Raw genomic sequence first — 13,211 nt, forward strand, 5'->3', positions numbered from 1 at the left:
CATAGAGTTAGGGATAGTGCACCAGGAATGTGGGGTACCGGCTGGGTCAGAAAGACTCGTGTCATTTGTCAGGGTTTAGATGACCTCTCTGCTCCCTGACCTGGCAGCCCCCAGCCTCACACTTCTAGAATTTGAGCCGCTGGCCTTTAATGGGGAAGTGGATGTGCTGAAAGCAGCCATTTTTACTGGCTGCTGGTTGACTGACGAGTCACTCCATATAGTATGAATACATTCCTATCATTTGGGTTTTCAGACATGAATTACGGGATAAGAAACAAAGCCTCCTATGACAGTTCTCTCAGTTGTTGGCAGGTCGGTAGGGAGAAGGCGGAGGGAATGGGATCCCTGATGTGTCCATTTTTAAGGGAGGCTTCAAAAGTCAACTTGAAGGGCGCCTGGCTGGCTAAGTTGGGGAAGCATCTGCCTTCGGCTCAGGTCATGATCCTGGGGTCCTGGGATCGAGTCCCCCATTGGTCTCCCTGCTCAGTGGGGAGCCTGCTCTCTCTCCCTCTGGCCCAGCTCATGCTCTCTTTCGCTCACTCTCCAATAAATAAAATCTTAAAAAAAAAAAGTCAACTTGATGGAGTCCTTTTTTGATAAAGCAGCTGAGGGGAGGGACATCTAGAGAGTCAGCCCTCTTCGGAGAACCTTCTGCTGCTTTGGGGGCAGGTGGGTGGCAGCTCCAGGACCTTACGGGAAAGCGGATTGTGGTGGGTGGGCGGTGGGTGGGCAGTGGGAGGTCCTGGCTTTTCTCCCGCCCGAGTCCAGGCTCACGCACCGGCTGGACCCATTCTGCTGTTCCCCTTCAAGACTACTGGTTTCCCCTCTGGGACAATTCTTTCTCTTGTTGCTGGAGGCTAAATCTGACATAGTCGCCGTCGTTTTGGTTGGGTATTTAAATATTCCTCAGATTGAAAAGTCCGTTTTCAGATATGCTGAGCAAATTCCTCTGTTATTTTTACCCCTTGTAACGATGTTTCCAAGAAGTTACTTTTGGACCGGTCAAGGGATTACTGTATTCAGCTGGGCCCCAGTGACTGGGGCAGAAGTAGAAAGGGTGAAGTCTACGTTGGACCAGTTTGAGAGCTACCATGTTTAGATTTTTTGTGTGTGTGTGTGTCTTGGTCTGCTCCTAAGATGCCAAATGATTTATCTGGGTCAGAAATTATCCTTGTAAAAAATTAAAAAAAAAAATTATCTTTGTAGATACAATAAGGATCTGGAGGTCAGCTAGGTGTCCATGGTGTCCTTTAATTTTATTTGTTCTACTCTTTCCTGGGAAAAGGCTTCCAAACCTTCCAAGCCCAACTCTTATCCAGATTTCCCATGGACTCAGGACATGGTCTGTAGCCTTGATGAAACAGTACTTTCTGGGAAAGAGGGAGCCAAGGAGGTCCACTAGAGAAGCCATGCACCAAGGAAGATAGTTCAGTGGCTCCCTCTTGCTCTTGTGGAATCATCCCAGTGCCCTACCTCTTCCAGAGCTCATGACCCAGCCCCTCCAGCCCTGACGGGGCTGCGAGGAAGCAGTGGTCCGCACCCGAGTACGTGGTTGGCTCCGGGGTAGTTCCTGAGGTCTGGCTTCATCCCGCCCTTAGCTTGTCAAGTTAGCCTGGCTAGAGTCTGGGGCGGACTGTTGTGCTGGGTCAGTGGCTATGACATTCTGCTCTCCGTGGGCCTCCACGCACCCCTCCACTGTCTGCAGGATGATTTGGAGTCTCCGGTCCAGGGCCAGGAGGTGGGGCTCTGTGAGGACGGGGCTGAGCTGGTCTTCTAGCAAAGACTCCCGCATCACGTCACTGAGTCTGTATTCGGCCTGGGCCAGCAGCTGCAGGTGCAAAAGCGTTTTCTTTTTTATCCTGGAAGGACAGAGCCATAGGAGGCAGATGAGTAAATGTGAACAGAAAAGCTCGCCTGAACTTCTTTCCCCACAAACAGCTGTCGTAGCTGATGTTCTGGGAGCCTTCTCCCCCCGTGTCTTCTCAAGCACATGTTATTGAAAACCAGGGTAAGGAAATAAGTGACAGTTAACGACATTGGAAGGAGATTTAAAGCCACCGAGAGAAGTTTCTCGTAGGCGAAATGATGAAAAGGTTTGCCATCTCAAAAGCCATAGGTACCCTCAGCCTAAGTTGTTTCTTGCCAGTTTTATATTCCCTGCATCAGACTCTTAGAGGGATGGGGATGGGGTGGAGCCAGTCTCGACTTTAGGATTTTGATTTCTTTTTTGAGAATCTGACTTGCACTCAGATCTGTAAGCAGCTTAAGTGTCCGACTTGTCATCAACAACCACTGCCTAGCCTACTTGTAGCGGGGGGCGCTGGAGGAAGGCACGTTTAAATGAACCAAAGAAGCGGATAAAGAACATGCTTGGCTCAGACTTTTCCAGCTGGAAATGAATGAGGCGGTTTTGCTAGGCGTGCATCCCATATTTCCAGTTAGCTCTGGAAACCGCAGCTGAGCAGGTGGACCCATTCACCAGCCTGACTCCCCACCAGAGAGGTGTGGAAGTGGGTTACACATTCTCAAGAGCATGGAGGCCATGTCCTTTCAATCTGACATGAGTTTATAGGGCTTTTTAAAGATTTTATTTTTATTTTATTAAAGATTTGCTTAATTTAGAGGGGGGAGGGGCAGAGGGAGAGAGTCTTAAGCAGACTGTGCACTGAGCCCAACGTGGGACTCGATCCCACAACCCTGAGATCACGATCTGAGCTAAAACCGAGAGTCAGACATTCAGCTGGCTCTGCCCCCCGGGGCGCCCCTAAGGATTTTATTTTTCAGGGATCTCTGTACCCAGCATGGGGCTTGAACCCATGACCCGTGGTCAAGAGTCGCCTGCTGTACTGACTGAGCCTGCCAGACGCCCCCAGTTTATGGGACTTTAATCAGGAGTTTACTTGGATGGTGAACAAGTGGCATTTACTTGGATGGTAAACAAGTGGTATTTACGAGTGCTGAGCGAGGCAGAGCTCTGATGAGTCGTGTCGGAGACAATCAGCCTCTGCAAGGGTGAGCCCTTCTCTGGGTGGGTTCGAGATAAAAGTTAGCGACTGAAGGGTTTAAAAGATGAGGTCCTCATTCATCCTGTGTGGCCAGATGGAAGAGGGAGGTGTTGCTGGGGGAAATTCTGTAGGTGGACAAGGAATGAAGTCATGCCTGACCCCCTACCCCCTGGGGTCCTAGACCAATGAACGCGAGGACCTCCGGAGCCTAGTTGCAAGTGGGATGAAGGGCACAGTTGCCACCTCCCCTGGCACTGGGAGCTCACCTGCAGCACTGGGACAGCGGCGACAGGATGGAGAGCTCGTCCTGGGAGTGTCGTCCAAACCTGGAAGGGGAGACGGGCTTTCAGGGTAATCAGCTCGCCCCTACACACCTTCCTCTGAATGGTTTCCTCTCTCCTCTACCTCAGCCTTGTTCTGACTCACAGCCGGGGGTAAAATGCCAGGAGTCAGACCCCTTGTCCTCAGTCAGCTCCCCAAAGCCGCTGTGCAAAGAGGCTACTGCCAAGCATCATTCGTTCAGGACTGAGCCACAGAGTGAAAATGTGGAAAACTGTCTGACTAGCAGTCTCAGGAGAATCCACCGTTACTTGGCAGAGATCCGGAAAAAAGGGAATGGGACTCGGAGGGCAGGGTGACTGGGAACGTGACCGTGGAAGGGCCTCATCCTCGCGGGCTTCCGGTTGGCCCTGAGTAGCCGCACCCGGGCCATGGCGGGGGACAGCGGTGTTGGGACACTTACCCTCTGGCATTGTCAAGGTGAATGAGGAACCCATCATCCCCGAATTTGGTGAACATCTCGTAATGGTGCCGGTCCATATTTCCTGCAAAGGAGGGCAGGTGCGTCTGACCTCTCCATCCTCCCCGGGCCCAGAGGCCTGTTCGCAGTTGAGTTGGGAGTCTGAACCCAGGGCCCCACGCCGTTTCCCACGGTTGTTATTAGTGATGGTGCAGCAGGAGAGGGGAGCTAAGCGAGCAGACAATCCCTTCTGTGGACGGGTTTCCCACCGCGTGCCCACCTTCTGAGGGAGGTCCTCTCTAGAGAGGGGAGCGTGTTAACCTCTGTCCCCTGGGACCCTCACCGCTTCCGAGGCTGTGGGCCGTGCAAGGTTGCACGGGCCTCACGGTCCAGGCTTGAGCTCATGGCCCAAGGTCAGGGCGAATCCCAGCCCCACAGCCGAGGCTGCTGCCGCCAAGCGCCCGAGCGTGGGGACCTACCTATGAGGAAGTCGAAGATGGCCATGTCGATGATGTTGAGGAGGCGGTTGCTGCTGTTGTACGGGTAGATCTGCTTCACAGTGTCGCAGTAGAGTGGATTGACCTCCCACCTGAGGGGGAGAAGAAGTCCTGGGGCTGGAAGAGCCAAGATGGCAAGGTGTTGGGGGCCCTCCTCACGCCTCCCTGCACCGCCCCGAAACCCTGCCTCCCTGATCCCGACTCGGGGGCCTGGGCTTCCCAGGGTTTACTCAGGAGGGGCCGGTGTCCCTCCTGCGGGCCCCCCACTGCTTCCCTGCATGACAGCAAGCGTGACGCCGTGTTTTCATGATTGGCCTGCTCGTCTGACCGTCCCCCTGGGCTGGGGAGAGCCTCTGTCGCTCGTCTCCGTAGCCCCAGCACGTAGGAGGCTCTGTGTAACTGAATGCGTGAACCAAAGGGGGAGAACAGACACCGCTGGCCCTAGGATCGGTGTGAGATCAGGAAATTGATTGGGGCTTGGGGGTCCACGAGCCAGGCTGGCAGCAAGGCCTCGGTGCAGGGCTGCGGCTCCTCTCCGGGACCATCGTGGCCAGGGGGGCCAACTCACTCCTCTTTCCCTGCCAGCGAGTAGGATCGGATCCAGGGGTTGGGCACAGACAGCCTGGGGGCCAGGTTGAGGGACGGCAGGAACGCGGAGAGGGAGCCCTCCAGCAGGTGTGGGTTGCCGCACACGGCATATTCGGTCTTGCACATGTACGGGCACTTGGCAAAGAAACACACGTTGCTGGCTGGAGAGCACGGGAGGAGAGAAAGAGCAGGAATAAGAGAAGGAGGCAATGCCACGTTCCTGTCCCCACCCCACACCCCGGGAAGGTCCTCCAGGAGGGAAGGGAAGGCCTCAACTCACAGCTCGGGCACAAGCAGCAAGGAGAAGACAATATTGCCCTCCCAGATGTCGGGGCTTGCTAGGGCTCTTAAACTGAGCATCCTGGGTACCGATTTTTCTAATGTCTCAGAGCAGAGAAAGTATGGGCCCCAGCCTCCCATCCAGATGATGAGAATGCTGTGCTCGCGTGGGTGACATCTGAGTCTGGGGGGGCCGGCCTTGTCCACGCCCACACAGGCTACGTGGCATCTCACCCGAGACCCTTTCCCATCCCCGGTTCATCGGGTGTGACGTCAGGTGGGCCGGGGTGGGAGAGTCTGACGGCAGCATAGACCCATCCCAACGAGGGCCGGCAGGGGCTCAGACCCCTGGGAAGGCATCGGTGGCCACCGGGGCCGACCCTCCTACACCCAGAACATCGCTCGGGCCGGTACTCTACCTGGAGACACGAAGAAAACACTCTGCAGGATTTCATTCTTGGTGACCTCTAGGATCTCCTTGGTGACATTGACTAGCCTCCCCACTGTGGGTGGCACCCGCCGGAAGTCCAGAATCCTGAAGGAGAGAGAGCCCTGTTCACGTCGGGGGATCTTTGGGGGGGGTGGATGGTGGATGGTCGCCCCTTAGAAATGGATGGGCGGTCCTGACCACCCCCAGCCTAGGGCACCCTGCAGTTCTGAGCTGACGGTGCCCGGGGCAAACCTGTGTCTAAGGGGCTGGGAGAAGGGGTGGCAGAGGAATCCCGATTCCAGCAAGCCTCCTGGACAAGCCTTCCTACAGTCCACGCTATGTTCTAGGTCAGAGCTCTTCATACGTCACTGGGCGTACGAGTGAGCTGGGCTCTCCTTCACATGCAGGCTCTGATTCAGACCGTCCAGGGTGAGCCCGAGCTTCTGGATTTCTGAAGAGTTCCTGGTGTGGGGCCCCGGCTGCCGGTCCTTAGAACACACCGCGAGGAGCCACGACGGGCAAATGGGAGGGGAGGAAGTTGAGGAATGTGCTTTCACCTTTGGGGGAAAGGGGATCTATGGGAGTGGAAGCATTCTCCCTGCTTCCAATCAGGAAACCAGAGCAAAGGGCAAGGTCAGGTCCGAGGTGGCAACCTGAGCAGCCTGGCAGGGTGGTTAGCTTTCTTCTGGGTCATTCTTTTCACTCCATTAGAGGCCTTGTGGTTTTCAAACATGGGGTTGAATGGGGGATTTGTTGAGTTCAAAGGCATCACTGAGGTTCGTGAGGAAGACAGGATGCGGGAAGGAAGAAATGCCAGGGAGGTCCCACCTGAGGTTCTGCCCGGCACCCGTCGGGCCTTCGGCCCTCGCCGTCAACGCCATGTCCCTGGGGCCCAACCCTACCTGTCCAGGTGGAAAGCTGCGATCTCGGCATTGTGTCTCTGAAAGTCGATGAAGTAGAAGAAGTCGGCGGGTGTCTCTTCATCTCGCTGCTGTCTGGAAGGAAGGGAGGACTCATGCCCTGGACCCAGACTTGGTCGGGAGCCTGAGCAGAGAGCTGAGAAGTATGACCGGAGGGAGAGGAAAACAGCCTTTCATGCTTTCAGCGTCCATGTGTGCCTGATGGAACGACCCGCCAGGGACAGCCCGTGGCTCCCACGGCTGGGAGAAGGTTCTCGGGGTTCCTGCGAGACCCGGTCCTGCAGACGCTCCCCGGACCACGTCTCCTATTTGAGCCACATTCGGGGACAGCGGCTGATCCTTTTAAAAGGTAGGTTAGTTGGGAAAATACACAGACATTCCTGGGCAGGTGTCAACAGAAGAGAGGCACCTTCTGACCAACCAAAGGGGCAGAGACCCAGACGTCCAGAGTTAGAGGTGGGGGAGGAGGCGGGCCTTTTCTAGAAGGAAAAGCTTCCCAGGGACGCAGTTTAATACAGCTGACATTTGAAGGCCAGAAATGGTCCAGGTCTTAGGGTGACGGGGTAAAAAAATGAGCCTGTCCCTTCGGAGAAGCCTCAGCCGGGTCGCGAGAATGAGCCCAGCCGGAGGCTCGAGGGAGGCTGGTTGAGAGGATATTGATTTATACACATTTTAAACTCGCTAAAGGATTCCTGAAAAGCACCAGGCCTGCCCGAGTGCGACGGGCCTGCTGGGTACGAATGTTCAGAAAGGTGCCTCCCAATTCTTCAGGGCAGCGTGGCCTCCGGTCCCGAGCTTGACTTGCTGTGAACACCCGTGCAAGAGAGATCGGCCTTGGGGGACAGCGTGAGGGCTGCAGAAGCAACTCAAGTGTAAATACACGTAATGTTGCCCAAAGCTGTAAACAGCTCCAGCGGTTGAAACAGTGACACGCACTTTGCCCAAAAACACGCGTCCTGGAAACCACGGCGAGGCGCTGCCAAAGCAGGTGTCCTGTTTTTAAAAGGTGCGGCCACATTGGAAAGGACAGGCCTCCGTGTGCCGGCGTGCCCCTCTTCTCCTCACCAGCGTCGCCGCCCGGCGCCGGGGCAGCAAGGAGCCTGTCCGCGGGGCCCCATCCGCACGTTTGAACTCCTGAATCCCATCCATGAATCCACCGTCTCTCCGGCACCTTTTAGAATTTTTCTAAAACATCGTTTCCCCGTTTCTGTATGGCCCACCTAGACAGGACTTCAAATTTGAAAATCATTTTGACATCAGGGCTTCTCAGCCTTTGACAAGGGCTGATGCATTTCTCAGTGTCTCCAGTCCATAGATTACATGAAAAATACGATCTTTAATTATGGCCATAGTTTATATTATCCAAAGATAAACTTGTACTTTCCCTTTTTAATAAGGGACACTTGTTTGTTTTTTGTTTTTGTTTTTACTTTAAATGATGTATAGAAAAAAATGCGTGCTTTTGCAAGAAAATACGTTTTAAAATGAGGCTGTTCGGCTTTGGATGAAATTTTATACAAATGCAGATCAAAGTTTGTGTTATGGCCCCAGGATAGACAAAAGGGCTTCTGTGACCCAATGCTGGAAATTTTTGCATTCTATCCAGGAAGAAAACCAGTTGGTTTGGACAGTCTCTGCAGGTTGTTTGTAAGTGACGAGGTAGAGGAGGAGGAGGGGCCGGGACTTCCGGTCGTCTCCCCCACATAAAACATGGCCAGTGTGAGTGGTTTTCCTGCCCACATATGAAAAATGACAGTATAGGTCCCCGCCGTATCATTAGCTCTAAGTTTTAATAAAAATCACTGCCATCCTAAGGAGCCAGATAAGAATGCTTCCCAGAGAATACAGCCCCCAGATCTAGCGAGGGGTGGTGAATGGGTGAATGTGCAGATTTATTATTGTTTTTATGCCCGAATATAACAGGAGATCCCCTCCCCAGCCCACCCGCATTCACTGATTTTTGGTCCGATTCCCTCACGGCTGCTGCCGCTGGACGCGGAGGTGAGGAAGGCGGTCACTTACCTCATGGGTTTGAACATGGCCTTCCCGAAGTCTGAGAACCTGAGAACCAGCTTGAGGTGGACCCCGCTGGGTTTCACAACTGTGAGGGGGAGAAGGGAGAGTGAACACTGTCTCTGAGTCTGATCTCAGGGCTGTGACCTTTTGGTCCTTCAAAAAAAAAAAAAAAAACAACACAAAATCCCATCGATTTCTTCTTTTTGTTCTTACGTGGTAAGATCCTGAAGACCAGCATTTGCTTTCGAAACCTGCAGGGTAAATTCTAGTGTGTCAGGACATGGAGAGCGTGTCTGGGGTGGGGTTCAAGACAATCCTGACGTCTGTTCTTACGGAAGAGGGTAAACGCTGCATGTTTCCCGAGATAGACCCTCACAGAAAACCCTAAACGATGTTTTCCTAAGAACTGGTATCGTCCCCTCTGTGCTTCCCAAGGACCCCTATGGATTCTGATTCTGCCACGTGTTACATGGCGTTGGACTCATTTATCTGCATCTCTCTCTAGTTCCTACCGCACGCCTGGGCCGGGACAGGGTTTGGGGACTGACACACCTGTGGTGCCCCTTCCTCACCCCGCACTCGGCCCTGCCTCCTGGCACCTTGCGTTCTGGCTGCTTCACTCGCTTTGCCCCGTCCTGGCCTTGCTGTGAGCCCCTCGAGGGTTGGGACAACACCTTACTCACCTTTGTGTTCTGTAAAATGGCAAATGGTGGGCAGGTGCTAAGCCAAAGCAAAGGGACGCCCTGGGCCCTACAAACGCTCTTTTGAAGCCTTACTATCATGGCACATACGGGAATTTCTATGTGTGATCCGTGTGTTGAAGTAAATGGATGAGGTTACTCATCACGGGCGGTGACTTGCCAGTGTGTGGCTTGGCCACTCTGGGGGCTGGGGAGCTCCGTGTCCAGGCACAACTGTACCCGACTCGTGGCACCCTGGGAGCTGCTCTATCTCCTGCCTGTCTTTCTGATTCTATTCTAGTCCTCGTTTACCCCAGTGGGTCTCAACTTCGGCTGCATCGGACTCACCTGGAGGGCTTCAAAATTCTGAAGCCTGGACCCATTGAGCCAAGACCTCCTGAGGTGGAGGACAGTCCTCACTACTTTCTAAAGATCTCCAGGTAATTCTAGAATGTGGCCAGCTTGGGAACTGCTGCCCAGGGCAACTGCTTCTGAAACCTACAAATGTCCTCCAACCCCTTGAGGATTTGGTTAAAATCCAGGTTCTGATTTGGAACATCGGAGTGGGGACCGAGATTTTTTCATTCCTAATAAGCTCCCTGATGATGCTGATGACGAAGGGGGGCACATGCTTTCCAGCAGGGCCCTAGGAATAGCCCCTCCTGAATGCCTTTTCTTCTGTGTGGGTGGCTATGTGGGCGGATGGGTGGAGAGAACTGTCCAGTTCTTAGAGACTGGGCACAGAGACGCATGCTCCTTCCGCTCCTGACCGGACCACCACAGAGTGAAGGGCGGCTTCCTCGTGTTGCTGCCAGGTCCCGGGGTTCGCGGGACTGTGGTGGTGAAGGGGCCCCACAGAGGCAGGGTTGGGCCACTTACTCTGGGTGCAGTCACATGCCCCAAGCAAGGCCTTCTCGTCCTGACTGTAATCTGTAAAGAAAGAGAAGGGAGTGAGAACATCTAGCGTTGCTCCTAGGAGAGCTCACCACACAGCACCCTTGACTCTGGTTTGGACCGCAGAAGGGGAGATGGTGAGGCAGCCTGGGGCCCTTCTCCCTTCAACAGGGGATGGCTGGGGGCCCCAGCTGGCTGCAGCCTCCACCCTGCTCCATACCAGGCCCCATGCCCTCTAGTCCTTCAGTAGAAGCTCCAGCAGCTCCTGGTGTGTGATCCAGGCTAGTCTGGTCCTTGCTAGTGACTAGGCTGTTGGAGTGCTTGAGAGCACAGACGTGGGACAGTAGGACTGTGTTTGAATCCCAGTACCACCACTGGGTCTCTGGCCAGGTTGCTTAACCTCTCTGAGCCTCAGTTTCCCCACCTATAAAATGGCCATGATAATATCTATGTCATATTGTCACTGTATAAAAGAGAGTTGCCAGGTTCCTGAGAAGCTCACAATAAATGGTAGCAACCACCATTCTTAATGTGTACAGAAACGTTTTCTTCTGGCTCTCTGATCCGGTGGTGATGAGATTAGAGTGACAAGATCTCATTCAAAGGGAAAAAGATCAGGGTCTGTTTTTCTTCTTATGGTCCTATCAGATGTCAGAGCCAACCCTTTAATATTTCACCCTAGAGCCCAGTCTGAGATGGTTTATGCAGCGTCTCCGGGAGAAAGTTAGTGCATCCCGCCTGACCCAGTGCATCTCACCAGCACTGATGGTGGGAAATCGCGTCATGTCCTGGAGAAGTTGGCTGACGACAGGACTGGACCGGGAGTACAGCCCATGGCGGCTGATCCCCAGGTGGAACTGGACCCAGCTGGCCTGGAGTCGGAGCTGCAGGGGAGCGTCATTGGAGGTGAGGTTGAGCTGCTCTTTGTACATCTTGTGTCGTCTGAAAGGGCAGGGAGAGTTTTGTTTTGTTTCCATTGGGGCTATAAGCAATGCAAAGGCTTGCCAAAGCCCCTTGTCTGGACTCTCTATTCATTCTTTCGTTCATTCAACAACAGCAGTCAGCACCTACTTTGCACCTGGCTTTATGCTGAGTTTAGGATACCGTGGGGGGCAAAACAGGCACATGTCTTCCTTGCCCTCAAAGGGCTTATAATCTAGGGAGTACAACAGACACCCAGTTTCACAATGCCATCCACAAATACATAAATACCTAACTACAAACCATGACCAATTCATCAGAAGAAAAGGGCAGATGGTTAAGAGTAAAATTAGGGACCTCATATAATCTGGCATCTGGGTCTCTTTGTGCACTTTTCCATGAAAATGTCTGTATGCTTACACTTCCCACTATTTTCTGACCTATGGAGTGAGGAGATGGGGGACAGAAAGGTACCGGGTGAGAAGGAAGTGGTTGGAGGGTGAGGATCCCTTCAGTAGTGCTGGAAGCCAAGTAGATTAAACAGTAAGTCATATAGGAAAAGAAAAATCCATTAGCCATTTACTGTGTGTCCTGCTCAAGAGCCTTTTCTGCCGGGGTACAAAGAAAAAAGTAAGAAAACAACACCAGGGCTGTATAGAGGCTAAGAGTCTAGTTTGGGAGACAAGTTGTAGGTCTCTGAAATCATCAGAGCAAAATATAAGGCGGTTGTAGCTGACTGCTAGATAGGTCATTCAGACTAAAACACCCCAACATTTTGGAGAAGGCAACGATGCCTACACGATGAAGTGGTCGCATGAAGACAACCGTAGAGGAAGTTGGGCTTCACCTGGGTCCTAAAGAATGGGTGGTGTTTCGACGGAATGGGGTGTTACGAGGGTACTCCTGGGTGGTGGATGGTACGAGCGCCAGGAGAGGCTGGCAGGGGACCGATGTACGTGAGGATCAGAGAGGCAGGTGGGGTAAGTAGGCGATTGAATAGAAACGTGGAGGCCTCCAGCTGGAAGGCAGAGCAAGCGAGCGTGATGTCATCTGGCGACGTAAAGCTGACTGTAGGGCAGGTGGGCTTGTGGGGGGAGGGAATGGGTGGGTGTTCCTATCCATCTGTGTTTCTCAAACTGGTACCGTACCTCTGAGGTCTGTGATGGGATTGAGGTGGTTTTTATTTGGCTATAATTTTTGAATTCTGAATCTATCATTTTGAATTCTGCTAAGCATAAAGTATCTCATAATACCATCGAGTCATTGTTGACTCATTGTTTTGTAAATGTTTAATTAGATATGAATTCGTTTGGCTTTTGGAGTTTTCGTTTTCGAGCCAATATGTTTTCTTTGTTCGGGTCTCGGAGCACTTTAAAAGCTCTTGTGTCTTTTCGGCACTGTGTCCACATTGCTAACGGATAAAGACTGTCTCCGTCGGCTCAGGACGCCCAAACCAAACACCACTTCCCCAGGGAGCTTCAACACCAGCCACTGATCTTCTCACCCTCCTGGAGGCTGATGGTCCAAGATCAAGGTGTGGCCGGGTTTGGTTTCTTCTGTGACCTCCCTCTCGGGCTCGCAGACAGCTGTCTTCTTTCTTGTCTCCTCACGTGGCCTTTTCTGGGGTGTCTCTTCCTCTTCTTGTAAAGATGCTAGTCCTGTTGGTTTCAGGCCCACTCTACGTAGGAATCTTGGGGGAACACTTGCTCACCCACAAGCTTTGCTGGTAATCACCAGGAAGGTCCACTCCAGAAGACTTTCCTCAACCCAGTCCAGGGAGTCAGGGGGGAGAAGAGCTGGGATGGCAAGGCCACTGTCCATCGCTGAGGTTTCCGACCTGAACACATTTCCACCCATATATGGAATTTGATGAGATTCATTGCTGTCAGGCAGGGCTGCATACTTCCATTCTCTCTCTCTCTCTCTCTCTTTTTTTTATTTGACAGACAGAGATCACAAGTAGGCAGAGAGGCAGGCAGAGAGAGAAGGAGAAGCAGGCTCCCCGCTGAGCAGAGAGCCCGATGTGGGGCTCGATCCCAGAACCCTGGGATCACGACCTGAGCCGAAGGCAGAGGCTGGAACTCACTGAGCCACCCAGGCGCTGCCCATTCTCTCTTTAATCAGCTTTTCTGGGGGTTCAGAGAAGTACTTGGTATTGGTCTGCTTGGGCTGCCTTAATAAAATACTACAGATCCGGTGGCTTAAACAACAGACATTGATTTCTTGCAGTGGTGCGGACTAG

The 13,211-nt window shown here is 53.0% G+C and overlaps 1 protein-coding gene across 2 annotated transcripts in view; it reads right to left on the minus strand.

Annotated features, from left to right (window-relative positions):
- Nucleotides 1-1,231: 1,231 nt before the first annotated feature.
- FAM20A (FAM20A golgi associated secretory pathway pseudokinase) overlaps nucleotides 1,232-13,211 on the minus strand; it is a 46,817-nt gene continuing 34,837 nt past the window's right edge. Inside the window, exons 2-11 of one of the 2 annotated variants that reach the window (XR_013968075.1) lie at nucleotides 10,806-10,990; nucleotides 10,034-10,084; nucleotides 8,481-8,559; nucleotides 6,441-6,533; nucleotides 5,528-5,643; nucleotides 4,810-4,990; nucleotides 4,224-4,682; nucleotides 3,748-3,829; nucleotides 3,272-3,331; nucleotides 1,232-1,859 (exon numbers count right to left, since the gene is read on the minus strand). Coding sequence is in view for 1 of the 2 variants with exons in the window: in XM_080825368.1 (XP_080681494.1) it covers nucleotides 1,595-1,859; nucleotides 3,272-3,331; nucleotides 3,748-3,829; nucleotides 4,224-4,333; nucleotides 4,810-4,990; nucleotides 5,528-5,643; nucleotides 6,441-6,533; nucleotides 8,481-8,559; nucleotides 10,034-10,084; nucleotides 10,806-10,990 (1,222 nt within the window). In the remaining variant the exon portion in view is untranslated. The remainder of the gene's footprint in view (nucleotides 1,860-3,271; nucleotides 3,332-3,747; nucleotides 3,830-4,223; nucleotides 4,683-4,809; nucleotides 4,991-5,527; nucleotides 5,644-6,440; nucleotides 6,534-8,480; nucleotides 8,560-10,033; nucleotides 10,085-10,805; nucleotides 10,991-13,211) is intronic. The other variant, XM_080825368.1, reaches the window with a different exon arrangement.

Source organism: Martes martes (genome assembly GCF_963455335.1).
Source record: "Martes martes genome assembly, chromosome: 16".
Classification (NCBI taxonomy): domain Eukaryota; kingdom Metazoa; phylum Chordata; class Mammalia; order Carnivora; family Mustelidae; genus Martes; species Martes martes.